Source organism: Sitophilus oryzae, unplaced genomic scaffold (assembly GCF_002938485.1).
Source record: "Sitophilus oryzae breed Bouriz unplaced genomic scaffold, Soryzae_2.0 scaffold_1441_pilon_pilon, whole genome shotgun sequence".
NCBI lineage: Eukaryota > Metazoa > Arthropoda > Insecta > Coleoptera > Curculionidae > Sitophilus > Sitophilus oryzae.
Window position 1 is genome coordinate 2,530,988 of NW_022146106.1, and position 25,346 is coordinate 2,556,333.

Here is a 25,346-nt window from a genome sequence, read left to right on the forward strand (position 1 = left end):
TGTAATCAAAATATTGATGACAGATAAACAATTCTCACGTGGCACTCTTTCTGTAAGAGAGTCTGAACCATCTTCTTATGGTACCATCTTCAATGAAGGTTCCTGTGCAGCACAAAACAGGACTTAATTACAAAAGTTTATGTTTATACTGTACTTTATATAAATGACTTATTGTTGTTTATTGAATGTGATTTTTAATATTATTATCAGGATTATACTAGGATTTAATAAGTTTCCCATAGATATATTTTAATATACTCATTAGTTGATTTGGGGCCTATTGGCTATCTCGTACATATAACTGCTCTGGCATATCATCTAATCTGCAGACTAACTTAGAAAAGATGGTATTCAATTGAGTAGTGTCTAACGTAAGTCGACCCCAGTAGACCACACTCTACCTAGTACCGACTAATGAACAACAGAATCTAGCAGTCGTATAGCACATGTTGAAGAGTATCATCTTCCTCTTTACAAGCTCTGCATAGTGGTGCGTCATTTATACCTTTATTTTGTCAAGATGACAATGGAGTCGACAATATCTGGTTAATTTTAGTTAAAATTCCTAGGGTGTTTCTGAGAACCGCCAAAAATGTCATTGTTGATTCCTTATTAGCAAAGTTGGTTTTCTAATTATTTAGACAGCTTAATAACAAATCAAATAAATGTAATGAAAAAAGATAAAAGTTGCATTGATACATTTTTTCTATGCGGTATTGCCGGATTTTGTATCAAAATTTCAGTAGGCGTTTACGAAAATGTTGCATCTAGGGTTGGAACTTTATTTTTCAGAATGAATTAGTCTTTTTACTACAGCTGTAATAGATTATATTTAACTTAGATATATTATCTTTATTTCAATAGTAAACATGAAAGTTTTTAATATATTTTATTTTTTGTTACCACATTTTCCTACACATGTAAAAACCGGCAACTCAGTATATCGGTTTTTATTTTATTTTTCTGTCTGTCAACCGATCGTTCATATCTATTTCTGTCGCATACATTAAAATACAGACCACGCAGATGAACTGTCCAGAATGGTATAATTTGTGAAGACTAGCGATATACGCAAATCTAAACGTAGCCCAAAATGTCAACTTTACAAACAATGTAATCCAAGAATGAATTTGAATGTAAACAATAAAGGTCCTTCGAAAAAAAAACAAAAGGCTTTAGCAGAATCTATTTTTGACCTAAATCTATCAATAATATTGTAGAGAACCGATTTTTAACCTTGATCTTTCTGCGCGTCGCGTTCTCGAAGAGAGAGAAACCTGTAGAATTTGACCTATCTTCTAGATAGAAAAGCTAATAAACCCATTGAACCCCGATTGGATGGCGCGGTATATTTATAAGCGTGTTTGTGTGAGTGTGTGTGTTAGTGTCGAGTAGGAAGTACCTTGAAATTTTCCGAATATCTCAAACGAACAGTGGACGAGATTTATTCGAAGGATTTGCTTTTCAGGTCGAATTTTTAACGTTTGATGTTATGGAACTAATTCTAGTTTTCTTTTTCAATTTAAAAGATAGCTGCAAGGGTCAACATACAGTGTGATTGTTTCCTTTTCCAATATAGCTAGATAGCTTACTTAACAACATTTATTTAATGGAGTAAAATCTTTAAAAATACTTTTCTTCTCAATATCATCATCATTATCATAATTTTGCAGTTTATTCAACCATTTCCAATTATGATGTAGCCTCCCTCACATATTTAGATGCTCTCTTTAAAGTGGGACCCAGTGTTTTCTATTGTTGACTATGCGGGCCCAAGTTACCCTTAATTTCCTAATATCATTGCCCAGCTCAGGTTTAGTCTTTTTCTAGGTCTCTTAATTCCTCCTGCCCTCCTTCTCTTAATTCCATTCCATTGCCACTTGGCGGATTTGATTCTGTGGATGACATCTACTCGTATTAGATGGGTCTTTTGTCGTATCCACTCTATTCTTTTACGGTCTTTCTTGGCTATTCCGAGCATATTTCGTTCCATTGAGCGTTGTGTAACTTGCAGTCTCCTTAGAATCTCCGTTTTAAGTGTCCAGGTTTCGCATGCATAGGTCATCACAGGTAGTACACATGTGTCAAATGTCTCCTTGTTTAGATAAAGTGGTATTCTAGTACCCCATGCTAACTTATTCTTCTATGTTTAATTTCTCGTAGTAGAGATCCCAGCTGTGTATTAGTTGTCCAAAATATATACATATATTCTAATACTATTTCCGTGTTTTGTTATTTATTAGAATGTCTTTTCTTTCCACTAGTTCGTTATACATTATTTTAGTTTTTGCTAAATTTATTTTGAGACCCACTTTAGTGCTGGATGTATTTAGTTCATTAATTCCTGCTTGTAGTTCTTCAGGACTATTGGCAATTAGGACTATGTCATTAGCGAGTATTAGATGGTTAGGATCCATCTTTCCATCCATCTTTCCTCCATCTTTTTACTCCTTTGTTGGTCCAGTCCAATTGGGAGGAAGATTTCTTCTAATGTTTCTTTAAACAGCTTCGTTGTAATCCTTTGCCAATTGGATTTTCTTTGTATAATTGGGAATAAATAACACTAATAAAGTGATTTTGATAATAAGCAATTTTATTAGCTAGTAAATATAGCTACTAAGTAATCGATGAATTTTAAGCCACTAAGTATATTTACACATCAAAGATGTATTTGCAATTTTAAGTATGTGTTAATTGTTAAGGATTCAATTATTCTAAACACAATATTTTCTATAGGGGGATCTTAATCAGTGGACTAATTAAGTTTTGGCGAAAAATTCTTTCTCGAAAAACTGCCGAAAACTGCACAAATCCTTATCAATGAACAAAAGTTTCCGGCAGCCCTAGCAACAGCTTGGCAACCAAAATCACTGGTTTCTATGTGCGTAATTATAGGTACTTTGTATGTGAAAAATTATCCAAAGAATCTGCCTATCTCTAGAAGGGGTAACAGAATAATATCTTGTTAAATATTAAAGTTAAAAAAAATTTTATCATGAAAACTTTAAAAATTAATGATAATAACCTTTTAGCATAAAAAGTAATTGCGTATATAAGGTAGCTCAAAGATATATTCAAAATGCAAAATGACAAACAAGTTCATTGTGTTAAAAATAGGAACACATAATTAGCAGAAAACATATCCTGCCAAACTTGATTTGTTTCGCTATCAGCTCGATAAAAAATGAATCATTAAAAGGCAAAATAAATATTCTAATGTTGTGTTAGGTCAGTGTAACGACCTGCATAATGTTATGCACTAAACATTGGACTTTCCATTTATTAAACAAGGTTAAATCACAATTTAAATTTTAATATTCATACGTTTTACGGGTTTCTGCACAAAAATAGTAAATATTGGTATAGCAAATGGTCGTAAACACGTCTGGAGTTTAATTTATATCGATAATTAATGTCGAAAGGACCTTATTAAATTCTATTTTTATATGACGTTAGGTTTTATTGGGATGTTTTGATATTTAAGTCAAAAATATAAGAAAATCAAAGGGTAACCTAGAGTTATTTATGAAATAATGTATATTTTTTATCTTTGTGAAGAATTTAACTAATAGTTAAATTCTAAAATTATTAATTTTAAATAAATACTGATACGAGTGCAGATATTGTGAAACTCTCGCATGATTTTTTATTCACAGTGAACTTTCACACTGTCAAAATACTGTCACCATTTGAATATTGTTTAAGCTTTATTTTTATATTTTTGTTTTCTGTAAATTTTAGTGCTTCTTATACCTGGTGTTGCATCGTCGAGCGGGACATAGGAAATCCCATGTAAATTTTAATAGGGTCAATTATTGGCTTCCCTCATTATTTTAGAGAATAATTCTATTTAGGTTTATTGAAGAGCACTAAAACCCACATTCAAAAGAATAACTTTAGATATTTTTGATTAGCCCGTTTACGAGTTATCGCCGATTTCTTTTAAATATTTCTCCTTTCTTATGGCCCTGTATTTACTTATTAGCACCAGTCAAGGTAAAAGATAACTGTCAAATGAAGTTGTCATTTCTGAAATTTATCTATTTAGTGCTTTATTATTATTATTAAAAACCCATACCTACATCGAAAATATTAGTCATGGATGGCTGCCCGGCACATAATACCATGGCTGTTCGGGAATATTTAGAAAATAGTTTTAACGGAAGCGTTATTGGCCTAAATCATACAGTAAATTGGCCAGCAAGGCCTCCTGATATTTCACCAAATGATTTCTTTCTCTGGGGCCATTTAAAAAACAGGATATACAAAAATAAAAATTACCCAAATCTAGATGAGTTAAAAAATGCTATTTCTGCCGAATGCAATAGAATTTCAGTTTACCAACTAGCGAATGTAAGAAGAGAATTTTATGATCGCCTGGGTTATTGTCTAGCAGTGGATGGAGGAATATTTGAACATGTTAAATCCTAAAGTTCTAACAATTTAATAGTACCTAAATTAATAAGTTATTGAATATTGTAATAATACTATAATTGTAATTAACCTTGTAATTGATTACTTTATTTTACTTTAATTCATATTAATTTGTATTTATAAATACATCTTTAAGATTTCCGATGTAGGAATGAGTTTTCAATAATAATAAAACACTAAATAGGTAAATTTCTGAATTGACAACTTCATTTGACAGCTATTTTTTTTACCTTGATTGGTGCTCATAAGCAAATACAGGGCCATAAGAAAGGAGAAATATTTAAAAAGAAATCAGCGGTAACTCGTAAACGAGCTAATCAAAAATATCTAAAGTTATTCTTTTGAAATGTGGGTTTTAGTGCTCTTCAATAAACCTAAATAGAATTATTCTCTAAAATAATTAGGGAAGCCAATAATTGACCCCATTAAAATTTACATGGGATTTCCTATGTCCCGTCCGACGATGCAACACCCGGTATAGCATATCGTCAGATTGTCTTTACAAGTGGAAAAACTTTTTTGTTATTGACATTTTGAGAAAAAGTGCATTCTTCATAAAAAAAATTTGTTTACTCTAAAATGGTTAATCCCCCTATTATAATAATAATAGGTTTGTTCCACAACCCCGCTGAGAACCGTTCAGGAACGGTTCCGTTCATGCGCATAGGGCTAAAGGCGTTCCAACCTTGATTGGGATCGTTCTCGAACGATTCTCTTTGCGTTCCAACCAATTTTCTGATCGTTATTAGAACGGTTTCGGAACCGTAATTTCGATACTTGCCAGTAACTGGGAACTGTTTGTACTGACATGCGCAGTTAGTAAATTTTATCAGCTGATTGCCATTTGGGCCGGGGCGTTTGCTTGTCTTGTTTTGTGGATTTGTTTGGAGTTTAATGGGTTTTAGTGATTAGAATTCTTTCTATACTTAAAATTTGTCTATTTAATTTATCTAGGGTTTAACATTTTACAGTTCACATTTTCAACAAAAAAAAACGAATAGTAAACCAAGTGAAACTTACCAAAATTATGGTTTGTGTCCATTATTTATTAATGTAGGTAGTAATTTACCACTTTTTACAGTTCCCACTGTTCTTTACAATTAATAAGAATATCTGTGAAGAATATTATTAAGGTTTATTTTGTTTACGTCCTAACAAAAAGTGAGGTTATTTTAACCGGTGTTTTGACAAGACAGATTAAAAACGGTTCCGAAACTGTTCCAACCGATTGTCAATCTAGAATCGTTCAAAAACAGTGCCGAATTAACGCATGCGGATAAGACTAGTCCCAATGATTTCAGAACGGTTCCAGAACCGTTCTAAAACTTGGGGTTGGAACAAACCTAATAATAGCTCCCGTATATAGCGTTTAGCGCCTTGGGAGTAGCAAGGTACAGACTTTGGTACAGATTACCATGCTAGAGCCGTTCGGTATACAAAGAAGGTAATGTGGCTAGCACTACGCTTTAACCGCCTATTATTACCTCAGGATTATGAATCCCAAGTACTCATTTTAAGACTGAGTCGACTAGGTACCCAAACTATTTTTATTTTAATAAAAATAGTCGGCTGATGAAATGCCGGGTGTGGGATTCGAACCCACTACCTTGAGATTGGTAGACGAGAGCCTGTACCTCTACACGCCACCGGGCACCTTTAATCCCGATTATACTTTTCAAATTTCAATACCGTTTTAGAGAAAATAAAAAAAAAACATGAAAATATGATCGAGGTCTTAAAAATCAAAACGTGTTTCTATGGTAATATAATTTCGATTTTATTCTTTAATAGATTGGTATTGAGAGAATTTTAATTAACGTCATATTTTTTGCGGTTATGATGTTTTAAAAAAGCAGAAAATTTATTTATAGTGATGATAGTTATTAATAATATTCATCTATTAAAGATATTACCATAGAAACGCCTTGTGATTTTTAAACTTCAATCATATATATTTTTTTAATTTTCTCTATAACGGTATGGAAATTTGGAAAAGTATAAACAGGATTAGACCGTTTTAGAACAAGCAAAAATTATTATGAAGAATGCATTTTTCTCAAAATGTAATCCGGGGACATACTGTATATGACTATTTTTTTCAAGAAAAATTTAATGCATATTACAAAAAGCCTAAATAATAAACTTTAAATTTTCGAAAGATTGAAACTCTGTTTTAGAATACTAAATTTGGTGTTTCATATTATGATTAAGCTTTTAATAGCAGTTTATGTATTTTTATGCATTGGATGTCTCATACTTATAATTATTGCACAATGTTGTCAGCTGGTTTATTGGTTACTTTTGGTTACTTTTATTTACAAGTTAGGTCATTGTGGTTGAAGATATAACTAGTTTTTGGTGTCTGTGTGTTAATTGTTAATAAATCGTTTCGTGTTTTTCCGGTATAATATAGATATGATAATATAGTGTAATTTTATTGGTGAATTACTTGAATACTATGAAAGGTAAGGTTGGACAATAAGCTTGTTGATTATTCTGATTTTCCGTCGTTTGCTTTGTAATGAATTTAAGAAATTCGAATATTTATCGGCTGTTACCACTAGCGTCAAAACAAACCAAAAATTAAATATGATTATTTTTTTATTTAAAGTCGCTTCCCGTAATATAATATGAAACTAATCAAATCGATATCAGATTTAAGTGTATTTAGATTGACGATTTTCTAATTTAATTTTTGTTGAATAGATACACTTATCTATTAAAAGATATAGGTTAGGTTACGTGCCTTTAATACATTTTAATTATAACACGCATATTAAAGTATCATAAACAAGTTTTATTCAAAAAAAATATTTGTCAGAAGGTATCTAATACAATAAAATACATTTTTTCTATAGCAACTATTAAAATTGCCTTATATCTATCAAAAATAGTAGATAAAATAGTACTTTAATCGCAAGGGTAGATTAAATGATACTTTAACAGCGAGGATAGGTTAAAAACTTTATTTCTTCCCGCACGTTTTTTAATTGCTTCCATTTTTGAGAATTTTTGTATTCCTTATCATAAGTTATTCGGGATTTAAATGGAAGTAGTTTGAATATGGCGTTTGTCGCCTCAGCCTGAATATGACTCAAAACTGACAACTAAAGAGACAGCTTTATTTATTTGTCAAATTACATAGAAACCAACGCCAACTCAGCTCAATATTTTTTCTACTCGTAATAAATTCCTTGAAATAATAATTTCTGAATATTTTTTAAAACGTAACTCGCTATGGACAAAAATATTGTTTTATAACGACGATAAAATTTTACCATTTACCACGACACCATTTTATCGTCTTGTATAAAAAATAACTATTGAAATTACTGTTAACCAGTTCTACATATTTTTAAGTATTCTCCACAAAGAGAAACGCATTTTAGCGAAAGGCGAAATTTTGAAAAATGCAAAATGCAACGGTCAAAAATTATTGCAAGGAAATTTCTCAGCTAATTCCATTACCGTCAACTTCAAAAATTTAGTTTAGGTACAGCTTTAAACGAAGCGATCTAAAACTTTTGCGTTAAGGTAACTAGAGATGACAGTTAATTTTGACATTTGATATACAATATGTTGACAGGCACCTATTATGTTTCTATATGCAAAATATAAATGATTAGCCTCATACAGGATTATCATATTGTTCCATCTTTGCGTAATTTGCTAAAAAAAATCGATCAATAATTTGTATTAACATCATTACCAATCACTAATCATTTAAATCCTCTAAAACGGGCCACGCATTATACGACTTATCGTACTACAAGTTGTACAACACCAAATCGTTTTGACCCTTAGATCAATGGTTGGATAGTTAGTGGCATTATAGTACAACTTGCAGCTCAACTCTGTCGTATCGTACGGAAGTACCAGCATGCATAAAATCTGTAGTACAATGCAGTAGTAGATACCATAAGTTTGATAGTTTGTGTGCAAGCACTTCTTGTTGAAACGAAATCTAAACATTTTTCGTGGCAAATTAAATACAATACAGTTCATAAAAATTGAAAATAAAAAGTTTTGCTCAGAATTTATAAAAATATATCGTTTCCATGCATGGATATGTGGGATGTAAAAAATTACCAATACTTAAACAAAAATTAAAAAAGTGCATGTTATAAGAATCTATTGGAAAAATTAAAATAAATAAAGGCAGATGCTACTTTGGAAGATTTATTTATAAATTTTGGGAGGGTTTTTCATCTTCGACTAAAAAAACTACCACAATTACAGCTGTTGTCCTTTTTGACTAACACAAAGCCATGTCGAACAAGACATAATCAACTGGGAAGCGATTTATTGTATTATTGACAGACATTAAACAGTTTAAGTTTGTGGACAACAGTGCATCCGATCTGTCGTTCAAACGGTCGCATCAAATTTGTGTTGTACAACCTGCATTACGATAAATTGTATAATGTGTGGCCCGTTTAACACAATATTACCAACTATTTCAGTTATTGTTGGTCGTACCGTAGATGATTCATTAAATGAAATAGTATAAATCACGCGGTTTTTTTTAAATTAAGTAATGTCTTCAGATATCTCTTTCTTTGCCTTATTTCATATAGCTACTCACCATCTTTACAAAACCGTCATTTATAATAGAAGATTAATTCATTTAAGTAGGTTAAGGATGTAAAGAAATCGAGCGCGTTTTAAAAACATGCGTGAAGATATACGTATATGTACACACGGAGCTGTACCGTTTTTTATTGGAAATCCGATGTTGGTCAGTGGGACACACGCATGTGGAACTTTCATTTTTTTGCGGACCTGATTTACAGATTGACCGGGCCACATCAGTGATGGGCTTGTACTAAATTAACAGTTTCATAAGTTATTTTTCGAGTAACATATAGGTATTTGTTGAGGCTAAAAGATAGTTAGAAATAATGGAAAAGTACTGTAAGAACTGAAAATTTAGGGTAAAGAGGTGAATGCTTGTTATTGGACATGAATGGGAAAATGGTTTTGAATATATTTTCACAGATTTTAAGTTTAATTTTCTTTAATTTGACTGGCCAAGAAATGAATCAAGACAAGAATGACCTGAATCATGTAACTTCACAGGTGATTTCTTGTAACCAAAAACTGTTTTTTGGAGCCAAATAGTGCTAGACTGATATTACCGCACGTAATTCGAGATTTTTAATGATACTCGCAACCTGAAAAAATAGAACCTTTTAGTTTATATGCACAGTCGCATGCTTTAATTTTATGAAAATTAAGATAAACTCAATATAAATCCATATGGAAGTCGAAATCATCTTCAGCTTATTCAACCATTTCCAGTTCTAGTGTAGCCTCCGTCACATTTTTAGATAGTTTAGGCCCAATTTATCCCTGCTAATTTTCTAATATCATGGTTTGGCTTTCTTCGAGGTCTCTTAGTTCCTCGTGGGTACTATGGTGTAATTGTTGTGGTCCAACTGTTATCCATCCTTCTTTCCAGGTGTCCTGTTCATTGCTACTTGAGGTATTTAATTCTGTGGATAACATCTATTACCTGGATATTTGTTGTATCCGCTCTATTTTTACGGTCTTTCTTGGTTACCTTAACATATTTTGTTCTATCGAGCATTGTACGACCTGCAGTTTTCTTATAATGTCCGTTTTAAGTGTCCAGGTTTCGCATGCATAGATCATATCTGGTAGTACACATTTGTCGAATGTTTCCTTCTTTAGATACACTGGCATTCTAGATTTGTTTATGATTGAGTTTCTTTTATATGTACGCCATGCTAGTAGAGATTCTGAGCTGTTGTCATAGTAGTGGTCCCAAATATACAATTTCTTTTACTATTTCCAGTATTGTGTTTGTTATTAAAATGTATTTTCTGTCTCATTGCTGATTCTCTATTACTTCAGTTTCTGCTATATTCATTTTGAGACCTACTTTATTGCTGGTATTAGTTCATTAATTTCTGCTTGTAATATTTGAGGACTATTGGCAATTAGGACTTTGTCATCAGCGAATCTTAGATGGTTAAGATCACCGGTTAAGATATCTTTGATCTATTTTGGCAATAAATAAAGAAAAATTATTCAATGCATATATTATTAAGATAGATTAAAGAATAATTTATAACTCAAATAGTATAGGAATAAGCAGAATGGTAAAAAACTAATATGAAAACTTCATAATTTTATAACATGGTCTAATAATTATACTTATCCTGTAACAATCACAACTGTGTAATAATTTAATACACTAAAGAACATATCAATTTTAGATTTTTTATATTAACCCATCTCTCTAGTGTATAATTTGGAATGTGGCATCAATTATTTAAATTATTAAATATAATTTGCCATGGCTACCGGAAGCATTAACCTACATATTCTGTAATTTTGAAAACGCCAAATTTAATTATTATGATCTACTAACGAGAATTTTTGTTTGTACCCGGACCCAGCTCATAAAATGCCTAAATATCCTATAAAATACTTCTTATACGACTTTTTACCTTTAGGCAATTTTTTTTATAACGAGTTGCTTAAGTAATGATGCTTGATTACATTTTACGCCATTTAAATACATGAGCGTTTCGAAAATGTATTTTTTATATGAGTACCAAAAATACTTGACACCATTTTCTTTAGGTCTTTTTAATGATGAGAAAGAATACTTTAAGAAAACTTAATAATAATAAAAGCTAATAAGCTCATGGGAATACAACTTTACAATTGTATAGACCGTGTTATTTTGCAGACAATGATCTTGAAGGTTCATCATTATGTCTATTATTAAATTTATAATGCTAACATAATCTAAAGAAAACTATTTATTATAGGCTTAAACCTTTCGCTTTATTTTAGAAAAAAAAATTCTCTAAATTTTATAAATTATTCTCGATTTTTAGAATAATAGTGTGTTAACGGCTTCGAAAAGTATTTTTGATGGAACCCATAGAAAGATTGTTTAAAAATATTTGTAAATAATATGTCCGAAAGACAAAGTTATTTATGAATACAGATTATAAATCTGTAATTTAAAACCATGTTCTATATAAGATTAGATCTGCATACATAATTGATTGGCATGTAGTTTATTTAATGTAATAAACTATACTAAGGAATTTATTACGCAAAACTAAACAGGTTGGTTCTAACGTCAGAATATAACGTGAGTTTCTCATCATCTAGAAGCAAACAAATCATCGCTTGTTACACAACAATAATACCAATCAGCCTCTCCAAAAATGCTAACAACAATCTCTACACTAGCTTCATCTCGAACCAAAGAAACAAACAATAAAAAACAACATTCAAGGTCATCGATGGTTTCGCGTCAAGTCAAGGTCGCTCACTGCCCCCGGCCTTTGCCTACGACGTAACGTTGGTCAGTGGCCCCTAGGAGGCAGCTTGTGTTCTAGTCCCTCCTTTAGAGGACACGTGATTAGAGCTGTGACTCGCTAGGGAATAAATAGAGAGTGCGTTCATGTGTATTGTTGATGTGTACGCACTTTTTTTATTGGCCCATTGGCCGAAATTCGATCGATGCGTATGTTTACTTATGACTGCTAATTGAATAATGCTGGCCGAGTGTGATACTGGTTTACATTTTTGCCGTTTATTGACTTGTAAATTGATAGTTGTCATAAGATGAACACGTCAATCGTTTAGGGAATGGTAATTTTAGGCTGTTCTATTTTTATATTGTATATTAAGACTGTTTCAATTTTTGATTCAAATTGTTTTATTATTATTATAGACATTGGATTTTTTTGGTGCAAAATAACTAAGTAATATTAACTAATTTGTCAGAGTGTGATTATGACAGCCATTTTATGCTATAGGTAATATACATTGACTATCCCGTCATATGGAAGAAAATCTCCCTATGATAATCAATGAAATCCCTTATAAAAATCCTCCATGGCTAATACCTGAAACTGAAGTAATATTAGATCTGCATAAACCCAAACGTCAAGACACATCGCCTGAAATATATCAACGATAGTTCTACAAAATACTAGACCTGTACAACGGAAAAATTGTCATTTATACTGATGGTTGCAAAACACAAACTGGTGCTGGATGTGCATTTATTATCAACGGTCAGTTTTCCAATGGACTTTGGGACATGAAGCATCAGCTTTCTTCACAGAACATCTTGCGATCTGGAAAGCCTAACCTAACTTATGCTATATCATCGAGGAATATAATCAAACTAGAGTGGTAATCATTTCTGGCTCTTTAGACATCGTGTCTAAAATTAATGAAATATTTGTCAAGATCTTCTGAAACAAAAATCTCAGACGCTTATTCGTAAAAACAAACTCAAGTTTGTATGGATTCCAAGCCATACTAATATACTTGGCAACACAATGGCAGATGAAGAGCAATACATTTATTTAATTAGATTCTATTAAAAGATCCTATCCTATACAGGATGTCCCGTAGTTTGACAATGGGGCTAAGCGTGGCCCAGTTGCGGGAAACCTGACTTCGGCGCACCAAGATTGGTCCAAAGCTGGGTAATTCGGGCTTGGCCAATCCTATGTTCACCCTATCTTGGGCCACGGCTGGGAAATCAAGTCTTAGCCATCCCTTAATTCACCCAACTTTAGTCCAACGCTGGGTATCTCAGCTCCGGCCATGCTACGGCGACCCAGCTTTGAACCAGAATTGGTTAACCAAGCCTGGACCATTTTTTGGTGTTTTAGTCTTGCCCCAATACTGGGAAATCGAGTCTTGCCCATCTCTTAATTCACCAAACTTTGGTCCAACACTGGGGATCTCAGTTCTGGCTATGTTACGGCGACCCAGCTTTGAACCAGAGTTAGTCAATTAAGCCTAGGCCATTTTTTGCTGATTTAGACTTGGTCCAATACTATTAAATATATATGAAAGCAATTATTTGTGTGTTAACTTTATTCCAAATGCTGGGTTCAAAACAATTGTTTTTTTTGCTGGTGGATCAAACTCGACAATTAAACTCTCGGCGATCAAACATGGCTTGATCTTGGCATTCAAGGCAGGCCCAGCCCATGCCCAGCCTTGACGATCAGTGATGGCCCAACGTCGGATTCAAAGCCTGGTCCGATGTTTTAAATCGACAACTACAATAGCACCACAGTAATAGCACTACATAACCACAGTCGGGCCAAAACTAGTATACAAATATGGCTCAGTATTGGTGATCAAACTTGGCCTAGCCTTGGGGATCAAAATTGGCCTAGTGTTGATAATTAAGTTTGGCCCAACTCTGGTAATCACGCATTCATGTTTGTTATCATTCCAGGTTATTCCCAAAGCTGGACCGAGACTGGTATGCATAGTTGGCCCAGATCTTTACAGTACTAAACCAGTCCTGTACCAAGACTAAAGCCAATGGATCCTATTTTTATGTTTAGTTTAGATGTTATCGCTTCTTTCATAATATTTTTATATACCATAAATGATGACAATCTTAGATTTTATAATAGCCCTTCTAAATAGTCTTTTATGTTCCTAATTCGAAAATTTAAAAACACTTCTTATATCATTTTCCTCAATACAGTTATTTGACTACAAATACAGTAATGCTAATACAATTAATGTGGTTATTATAGATTAAATACTGATTATTAATTGTGATTTTTTCTTCTTTACAGGAAGAGAAGACTTATCACCACCTAGCAGCCTGAACGGGTACAGTGCGGACAGCTGCGATGCCAAGAAGAAAAAAGGGCCCACTCCGCGGCAGCAGGAGGAACTGTGTCTGGTTTGCGGCGACAGGGCATCGGGGTACCACTATAACGCGCTCACATGTGAAGGTTGCAAAGGTACTGCTATATATCCTATTAAAAAAGAAACTAAAGTACGTTTATGAAAATTGTGCAGTTGGAGGGTAATCGATTTTTTTCAGTTCTGTGAAAAAATAGACTTGTGGTAGATGCGGGCAATGGATAATAATATTTTGAATTACAATATAGCTAATGTGGCTAATATAGAGATGTACTGCCAACTATCTTTCCATCTTTTTCGATGTTTTCCCAGCTGTCTCTACCCATGGATTTCCTTCAAGAGCAATACGTGGTAGCCTCTTTTCTTCCATGCGTTTTAAGTGTGCAAACTATTGTCTTTTTCTTCGTCTACCCCAGCTTTCTATGTCCTGTATTTCACATTGTTGTATGATATTTGTGTTAATAATTCTGTATCTTCTAGTCTTCCCCATACGGTTCTTAGGTTCTTCATTCCAGCAGCCCTTAAGATTAACATGCTTTTTTGCCTTTTTTTTTCCTCTCGAATTTCTATGCCATATTTCATTATTGATCTGATGCAGGTCTTATAAATTTTATTGCTGTCTGTTCGTCTGAAGGTGTTTGTCCATATTCTTTACATCAGACAACCTGACATGACCATCGCTCTGTTTATTTGGCTTCTCAGATCTTTCCTTGGATCGCGATAGTACGACATATCTATTCCTAGGTATCTAAACTGTAATACTAACTGAATAAATTTGTTTTCTACGACAGTTTGTATTTTACCGGCTCTTTAGAAAAAGTTAAGCGTTTATTTTTTTTTCTGTAGAGATAGTCATGTTTAATTCTCTGCTTACTTGATAGAATTTATGAAGCTGTCTCTGCATATCGTCCTCTGCCACCGCGATAATGGCTGCATCATCAGCGTAACACACCATGCTAACACTGTTGTGTCTTTATTCATCGAGGTCATATTTTCTATGATGATGCCCATTAAAAGGTTGAATAAGAAGGGGCTGTCTCCTTGTCTACTGCCTATATATAAGCAAGTTAAGAAAATACATTTTGGACTTGTTTGGAGGTTGTCCTGTTTAGTTATCTATTAATATTATATAATTTAGTCTACGGTGTCTATCTATTGGTACGATACTTAATTTCCAAATAGATTTGGGTTGGGTTTATATTGCTTAAATGCGACGGCTTATTGGCTATATTACATCACTCCATATCATGTATGTATGTATATTCAACGTTTATTTATTGTAAATATTAATTATAATATCAGTACAATTCGTTAAATTAATTCCCGACGATGACAGGTGAGTTGAATTTTTAGAAAGTAAATTCTATTTCTTAGTGCTTGAACTTGTTGAAGACCCATCACTGCCAGAAATGTTACCCAAAATATTACAAGACACTTTTTTCTCTTATTTTCTTAGAATTTTCTATATAGCTCTCTGCCACTGTGTTAGAGCGCCAACCACCATGTCTTTTAACAGTTAATAAATCCACTCCTGAATCTGCAAGCAACGACGCAGACGATCTTCGGAAACAATGTCCAGTGTACTGTTGTGGATTTGGAAGACTTAGGAACAATGCTATTTTATACGGCATTTTCCCTAAAGTATTAATGCCAACGGGTTGCTTAATACATTTTCCATTTCTGTACCCCACAAAAAATATCGAGTATGCTCTGTGTTGCTTGGCCGCATAGCTATATGTATATTCGAACTATTTCTACCATATTTATTCCTTCAACATCCTCTTTCGTTATAAAAAAAAACTCATGATATCTTTGTTTTCGTAAATGGAATAATGACATGAATGCATTGTCCTTCATCTTTAATATTTTGCAGCTGCAGATTTGTCAACTCGATACGCCGGCAGGCTCCCGCAGGTCCCACTATCAATGAAACTTTTGTCGGGAAATAAGTTTTTTCATCGGGTTCCAACAAAAAACGAGTTATGTCTTCTTTTTAAAAGTTCTCGATTTTTTTGACCGAAATCCTTCCGATTTTCTTTTTAGAAATGCAATTAAATGGACGTACTTACTAATATTTCTGTATTTTTCTTCACTGATATAACTAAACGTAGCATGGAATAATATACCCAAAATGATGAAGCCTTCCTATGTTTTGAAAGACGTTCAAAATATGCCAGGAGAACCTTTTCGTTACTACTATTCTTGATTCCTTTCCATTTACACCAATTTTCAAGTTTTACATAGGCTTGCTCGTACGTTTGTCTTGATTTTTTGGGAAGTAGGGAATAGCCAAAGTTTTGCGCAATGCCTTCAATATCTGAAGGGACACTTTTAAAATAAGAATCACCCATATCCCATATTAATATTATTTTTTGCTTTTTGCTAAAACTGAACGTTTAACATAAAATTGAACATGAATAATTGAGTTGTCAAAGTCAAAATGGAAACAATCAACAAGCACGATTACCATGGCTTCGACTAATATGATAATTTTGAATTTTAATTTTTATGAGGATATCTCTGATATTTTAAATTAAATCAAATCTCTTTGGATCGTCCGTCGTGTCGCGTCGTAGATTAAATTTTGAATGATACACGTTCGATACGGACTTTTTAATGAAACTTGTGTAACTAAGCCCAACTAACCTAACCTAACCTAACTTAACGTTACACGCGTTTCATTATGATGTTCGTATCGAACTTGTATCATTAATAACTATAAATTAATTCTCCAATATTTCTAAACTGTTAACTTATTTTTCTAATTTTGCTCTCTCCTTTTAAGGATTCTTCCGACGGAGCATCACGAAAAACGCAGTGTACCAGTGCAAGTACGGCAACAATTGCGACATTGACATGTACATGCGACGGAAGTGTCAGGAGTGTCGACTGAAGAAGTGCCTGACGGTGGGTATGCGACCGGAATGCGTAGTACCAGAAGTCCAGTGCGCGGTCAAGAGGAAAGAGAAAAAGGCGCTCAAGGAGAAGGACAAGCCGAACAGTACGACCAACGGATCGCCACCCAGTGTTATTAAGTCAGAACCAGAGGTAAGTTAAAGTACAGGATTAAGATTTAGACAACTTTTAGCAAAAAAAATATATTTTTCTTGCAATGTTGCATTCTTTTTTCACGTTTGAAAGATTTTAATGGACTTTTTCAATCAAAAACTACAGAAAAGGAGCATCGTTCGCTTTATGATAGATACATATTCAGGCGCGATACTACGTAAAAATATTATTAAAAAAAACTTTTTGTCCATTTTGTGCGTCCTTTTTTATCTGAGCAGTGGTCGATCAGAATAATTACTTTTTCCAGATGCATTCCTTGAAAAAAATAGGGGCCCTCTTAAGCGAGCCTCACACGAAGATCGGGGAAGTTAGTAACTCATTGAAAGCAGGAATTATAAAATACGATCCTGCTTGGGCTGCTACAATCCTGCTTTATCCTGATTCAAATCCCAACCCAGCCACACCTACCAATTTTGAGCTATAGTTACTTTTATTTTGGTTGCTAACTTCCCAGTTGGCAACACATGAGAAGCGGGGTCGGCAAATCTGGTTCCTGCTTGCACTGCTATACTCCTGTTGCATCCTGCTCTAAATTTCATCCCAGCAACACTTGCTGTTTTTAAGATACAGCAAGTTTAAGTCTGATTGGTGACGTCATATATAGTAACACAATAAAAGCAGAATGGCTGAAACAAGTTCCTGCTTTGGCTGCTACAATCCAGCCTTATCCTGCTTCAAACTCCATACCAGCCACTCTTTCGTTTTTAAAATAGAACGAATCGATTCCTGGTAATCAGTCGAACATTAAGATTAAGAATGATTTTTTTTAACTTGATAAGTTTCAGGTTACGCTGTTATTTTTTTGCTTTATTTGCCTAAAATATGTATAAGCTTCCAAGTCATACATAATTATTCCGAACAGTTGAACAAAATAAGGCAGGTTCAGTGTTCTCAGGAGTAACTTTAGAGTTTTTAGTGTAACATCCGAAAACGCCTTAACGTACCCGCGAACCATAACATCAGATTTTCCAGTTTTCTACTATGAATTTGTATTCATAGTTCTCACAAGTGTGATTTGTGTTTTTTTTTAAAGAAACGTAAGTATTTTTGATGGTCCCTCCATCCTTAAACTTTTATTTTTTTACGTTTCGTTCCGTGTCCTAGTGGACAAGTCAGCAACAAGCTTTTATATCATATAAATTGTGTAATGAGATTATAAGTTGATAGTAAAAGTGTTACAGAAAATTATTTTCTTCTTTTTAGAGTATTTAAATAAAAGCTTGTTTTTAAAAATGTTTTTAAAAGCTTTTATTTAATTTGCAATGTATGTATGTATGTATGTATTTCAAAAACGGCAAAAATGGCTGGTATAGAGTTTGAAGCAGGATGAGGCAGGATTATAGCAGCCAAAGCAGGAACTTGTTTCAGCCATCCTGCTTTTATTGTGTTGCTATGTGTGAAAGTGTGAAGAACAGAAAGAAAAAGTGTGAAGGAACCAGGTTTGGCGATCCTGCTTCTTATGTGTTGCCAACTGGGAAGTTAGCAACTAAAATAAGAGTAACTATAGCTCAAAATTAGTAGGTGTGGCTCGGTTGGTATTTGAAGCAGGGTTGTAGCAGCCCTAGCAGGATCGTATTTTATAATTCCTGCTTTCAATGAGTTGCTAACTTCCCCGATCTCTCACACGATCGGTATTACTGACAGTATTTCCAAAAACTGTCAGTAATATTGCCCGTGCGAGGGCAAAAATACTGGTGAGACTGATATACTTTGGCAATCCTGAAAGTTTTTTCGAATACTGACAATATCCAGTACTGTTGAGAAAGGTTGCCGGATCTTGATCTAAAGTATACAGTATGTCCCCGGATTGTGTTTACAAGAGGAAACACTTTTTTATTATTGATATTTTCAGGAAAATGCACTTTTCATAAAAATGTTTGCTTGTTTTAAAATGGTTAATCCCGTTTATACTTTTCCAAATTTCCATACCGTTTTGGAGAAAATTAAAAAAAAAACATGAAAATATAATTGAATTTCTTTACTAAAAAAAAGTCCTAAAGAAAGAACTTCCGAAAGTCCCAAAAATCAAAACGCTTGTAAATATAATTTCGTTTTCATTCTTTGACGGATTGTTATTCATAGAATTTTAATTAACTTAATACATATGTTTGCTCCTTTAAAATGTTAAAGATTCACAAAATTTCATTTAGTTCAATGCTACGGAAAGGACGAAGATAGTTATCGGAAAATGTGATACTTTAACAATAGCAAAGAATATAACTTTAATCAAAATTAATAATAACCATCTATCAAAGAGTGAAATCGAATTTTAGGACTTATTTTTTCAGGACCATATTTTCATGTTCTTAATTTTCTCTAAAACGGTGTGGTAATTTGAAAAGTATAAACGGTATAATTTCCCACATCATGGGATGGACCAATCAGCTAATCTAATTTTTCGAATAAATTTTGTTTAGATAAGTGATTAAATCCCAAGACCAGTTTAACCGCGATTATTTTTTCGGCTTCCTTTTGGGTTTTCTTTTTGTCGTTCATCAAAACATTGACAATAGTTCATTTAAAAACATTGATTTACAACTCATATGTATGACTTAATAATGATTTTAATCGGTGAAAACCCCTTATTCGATATTATTTTGAACAAATAAGTGGAGAAAAATACGTCAGAATTTGATATGTTGACATGTGAAACGGTCCTCGATGCATTGTTGGGATGCGTAACCAAGGTAGCAGAAGCGCAAACATTACTTACGAGACGTCATTTTGAAACGTCTTTAAATTTTATTTACCCCTGCCGCTGTAGTAAAAATGAATTCACGGTTTAGTAATCTTTGTAGTGTGGCTACAATTTTTCGAATTTTGTATGGCGAAAAATTACTATCTGACTAAAGATACCAGTGTTGACGAATTGGCTAAAGTATTGAAAGACTGGGGATTTAATATGCGGAAGAAAGACGGGACAAATTATAAGGATGATTATATCTTAAATTTTATAGTTAATAAAATTCTTATAGTTATTTGCTTCATCCTAATTCATTCGCTTCATTCTAAGTCATTCAGGAAATAGTCTAGCCGTATGTCACTCAAACGATAAATTTAATTGATTAAACTACCCAAATAATTTTTTGCATCATTTTGCTTTTTAGAAAATAGTTTCATGCACAATAATTTTAAAAAAAAAAAAAAAAAAAAAAAAAAAAAAAAAAAAAAAAAAAATTACAAAATATCAAAAAAATATTTTTTTTTTCAATTTTTAATCAATTAGAATTTATAGGTCTCGTGATATAATATATGATTAACCATTTTAGAACAAACAAAATTATTTGAATATTTTTCTTAAAATGATTCAATAATAAAGATGTTTCTTCTTGTAAAGACAATCCGGGGACATACTGTAGGAATATAATAGATGGGAAATTAAAACAACTTTGGTTGCACGTCATCAATGACACCATGCGTCGTCTTATGGAGTTTGCTGGTGGTCGTATTATGATGTTAATTTATTATGAAGTTATTTTAATTTCCCTATAGAATATCAATTTCTTTGCAACTTTATTATAGTATTAATTAGTTCTATTTGTAACTTTTTCTTCTGTTTTCTGAACCACTGTTATCTACAATCCAACCTTTAACTGTGTCTTTAGTCGGGACTTCGTTTAGGAAAACGTGAGAAAATCGTAGAAATCTAAATCTATAGGGTGTCCCAGGCTGGGCATGCATTAAAAGTTTCTAAAGAACCACAATATCCAGACCGGAGATTTTTTGCACACCATTGTTTCACAACGAGATCTATCGAATAAAAATCTTACTTACCTGCCATTTACTCGCTGACGAGTATTTGACACACATCAAAGAAGATGGTTACGCAAGATATTCCGCAATGTGAGCACTGCTGTGGCTGAAAAGCCCGGTACGTGATGTTATTTCTCTTCCGCACTCCGGACATTCAAAAAATCTCATTACTTTGTTGCCTCTTTACTTTTGGTTGTCGTTATTAACAATTTCCAATTCTCCTTCATTGCATTCTATTGTGCACTACTTCCTCCCACTGAGTTTGCATACATCCCCTTTAAGTTTTTGAAAAACATCCTTGTATCTTTTGACTTGTCCACCGGTTTCCTCTTGCCCTCTACAAGTTCACCGAAAAGAAGATATTTCGGTAAGCGGTTTTCATGCATCCACCGCCGTTGGTCAGCCATCGAGCGGGATTTAGTTATCATGATTTCAGCGCTTTCGCAGCTTGCCTTTTCAAGCGGGCCGAGGTTGCCATATTTCAACCATAAAGCTCTTGCCGTAAGTAATAAACAAATTAACAACCTGTATAATTACATACAAGCGAGCATACAAGGTATTACTTTAAATATTTTTGTATTATTTGGAATGAAATTGTTTTAATGGAAATATTAGTTCGTTTCTTATTTGTTTTTTATAAATATTGGCTATTTACTGTTCCAAATAATAGTATGAATCAAGACATTATTCCGCATGAGAAAATGATAACCCCAGCTTCCGATATTTTAGTTCTATCAAAAGTTGACTATAAACAAAATAAACGAAAAAGGCAATTGGAGAAATAGGAAATTTTGATTCTACACCTCTTAAAGAACAAAATTTTGAAAGCGGAACTGAAGAACCTGAAGACTCCATCAGTAACTTGCAATGGGTGTCCTCCAACGGTCTAAACCTCGAAAAAGTTCCTCAGGACTTACGACCGGGAAAATCAAGGTTTTTCTTGATTTAAGTAAAACAATCTTCAGTTGTCACGGGGTTTCTAACAGGCACTACATCTCTCCTCAACAGGCTACCTCAGTAGGCTGAAGCTGAGAAACAACGGCAGATACAGATTTTGTGGGAAAAATGGGGAAACACCATTCAGAACACCTTATCACTGAGTGCGCCGGACGACGACCATTCGTACCATGAGCTTTGGTACATCTGATGTCGAGGATGGAGAAGCCTCTGTGAACTAAATAGATACACAGCTTTTGTTAAAGCCCCTGAGACATGATGATAATTTAACTCGTTATAACTCAAGAAAGTGAACACACAATAGATCTTTTTCGCGGTGATTAACTCCCAGCCTAAACATTTCTACATTCTTCTAAAGAACAATTTCTCAAAAGAAAATCAAAAAATGTCGATGGGTCAAGAATGAAAAATAAACAAACGAAAAAATAACAAAACAAGAACGAAAATGTAGTAAGGCGTCTGAAAATGTAATAAGAATTGCATAAAAGATGTCTGATAAAGTTACCTAAAATATATTTTCGACAACAACGAAGGGAGCCGATTTCAAAAATCGTCAAAACTAAAAGAAAGCCTTCCGTGAGGACAGACGAGAGCAACTTTATAATTTCTCCCGGTCCAGACAGACGACTCTTGTTCGTTTTCGTTAATTACGATAGCGCCAACAACGTGCTCCTTCGAAAAGAAAGCCATTTCTCGATAACCATCTCCATCTTGGCCTCTTCAGCGGCGTGCAACGAAATTTTAAGTAAGAATTACAATTTTAGAAACTCCACTACTGGTAATAAAATTCGATCACTTTCTGCAATTTCGTAGATGACATCATCATAAAAGCGCTGATGTTCCGAGTTTTATTTTTAATGGAGAGTTTCTCTAGAAATATTTTCATTTTCAATAAAACATTAGAATTGAGTCAAAATACAATCTACAATCTAAGAACCATGTTGCTTCACTAACTTTTCAATTGGCACATCGTGTGACTGTGGGTCTCTGTCCAACAAACGTTTGAAGTTAAAATTACGTTAAATTAACCACCTGGACTATTAGTGACCAACTGGAAATTGGTCGATATTTCCAAGAATTAACGTTAAAATTCCCAAAGGTAGAATAAAACTAAAAAGTAATTTGGGAAGTTAAAAAATAGGTTAACAAAGTTGTAATGTCTTGTATGAAATATGGGCTATGAAGTCAAAAATAACCGACCTGAGGTCATAACATGGTAAAATACAGTGTGACCCACTCAAGACCGGGCACCCTCCATAAAATCTGTGTTTATAGTTCGATTTTGATGATTTTTTCAAATACTTAAAAGTTTCAAAAATGTACTTTAGGGCTCAATGTCATGTTATTTCACACAAAACAAGGCCTACTTAATAATGTTTTTGTGGTGAAAAATTTACAAAATCTATATTAGCGATTTTTTCAAAAAATTTAGTACACCCTACATTCTGCATCCCACATTAAAACAGTTCTTGTACCAAATTTCGTTTTAAAAATAATGGTATTAATAATTCTGCAGTTAAATTAAATAATTCCTATTTTACTTCGAAATTCCAACAGATACAGTTATAAAGTAACCCTTGAAAAAAACAATCACGACAACGAGTTTTATTACAAACAATGATAAAAATACTACAAACAACTTCAATAACCGAATAATAAAGTTAAACATATTCAAATAATTCTAGTTGCTTCTACCAGCCCTCCATTCAGTTCAATACATTTGTCGCATCTTTTTCCTAGATTAACAGTTGCATTCCTAAGCTGCTGTGGTGTAATATTTGCAGAAGCCTATGTAATTCTAATACGTAATTCATCTACAGATTGAGGTTTAGACTTGTAAACTTGTTGCTTTAAGAAACCCCAAAGAAAGAAATCAAGGGGTGTTAGGTCTGGGGATCTCGGTGGCCACTCAATTAGCAGGCTATTTCGACCTATCCACTTATTTTCAAAATTTTCATTTAACCATTCCTTGACAACTGCCGCGTTATGCACAGGTGATCCGTTCAATTGAAATTTTAAATTCAAACGGGTTTGGCATGGTAAATTATTTATTGCATCCCAAAAGTCATTAATCAGAAAATTCAAAAACGTTGGACTGTTCAAATTTCTCAAAAATGGACATGATTCTATCATCAAATATGCCACACCACACATTTAATTTCTGAGAATACTGTCTTCTTGTATTGATCGCCTATTCAGGGTTTTCGACTGCCCAGAATCGCGAATTTTGAGAGGATACTACTCCGTTTGTACTAAATGTTGCCTCATCACTAAATAAAATTTCTTTTAAGAAATTTCTATTATTAAATACTCAGCTTGAGCCCATAAGCAGAATTCTAATCGTCTAACATCATCTCCGTTTTCCAATGTGTGTAAAATCTTTGGTTTAAAGGGTTTAACTTTATTAGTTCGCAATCTCCTAATATTTTCCCTTGGTATATCCAAATCAACACTGGCGCCTCTAATGCTTGCGCGAGGATTGTTACGAAAATATTCTAATATTTCCTCATTCCGCCTATTTATTCGATGTTCCGGCCTTCTGTTTTTTAGTAAGTATTTTTACACACAACCAGTTTCATTAAAAACTCTATTTATTCGTTGAACCGTGCTTCTACTTACTGCAGGTCTGTCAGGATGTCTGTTGTTAAATTCTCTGGCAGCTTCTCCTGTTTGAAGATAGTTATCACCCACTAAACGAATAATTTCAATTTTATCCTTAATATTTAATTGTTCCATAATGCAAATAATATGTATATGTAATAATAATAATAATAATAATAATATAACATAATAATAATAATAATAATAATAATAATAATAATAATAATAATAATAATAATAATAATAATAATAATAATAATAATAGATGATAAATAATAATAATAATAATATATATATATATAATAATAATAATAATAATAATAATAATAATAATAATAATAATAATAATAATAATAACATATGTATATATGTATGTAATAATAATAATAACATAATAATAATAATAATAATAATAATAATAATAATAATAATAATATAATAATAATAATAATAATAATAATAATAATAATAATAATATGTAATAATAATAATAATAATATGTAATATATGTAATAATAATAATTAATAATAATAATAATAATAATAATAATCCAAATTAATAATAATCCAAATAATAATAATAATAATAATAATAATAATAATAATAATAATAATAATAATAATAATAATAATAATAATAATAATAATAATAATAATATGTAATAATAATAATAATAATAATAATAATAATAATAATAATAATAATAATAATAATAATAATAATAATATAATAATAATAATAATATGTAATAATATGTAATAATAATAATAATAATAATAATAATATGTATGTATGTATATTAATAATAATAATATGTATTAACTATGTATGTAATATGTAATGTAATATG

The 25,346-nt window shown here is 32.6% G+C and overlaps 1 protein-coding gene across 1 annotated transcript in view; it reads left to right on the plus strand.

The window, feature by feature from the left end:
* Positions 1-25,346, plus strand: part of LOC115876994 (ecdysone receptor-like) — a 924,397-nt gene that overhangs the window by 883,656 nt on the left and 15,395 nt on the right. Inside the window, exons 7-8 of the mRNA XM_030893049.1 lie at positions 14,043-14,213; positions 16,901-17,163. Of these exons, the coding sequence (XP_030748909.1) occupies positions 14,043-14,213; positions 16,901-17,163 (434 nt within the window). The remainder of the gene's footprint in view (positions 1-14,042; positions 14,214-16,900; positions 17,164-25,346) is intronic.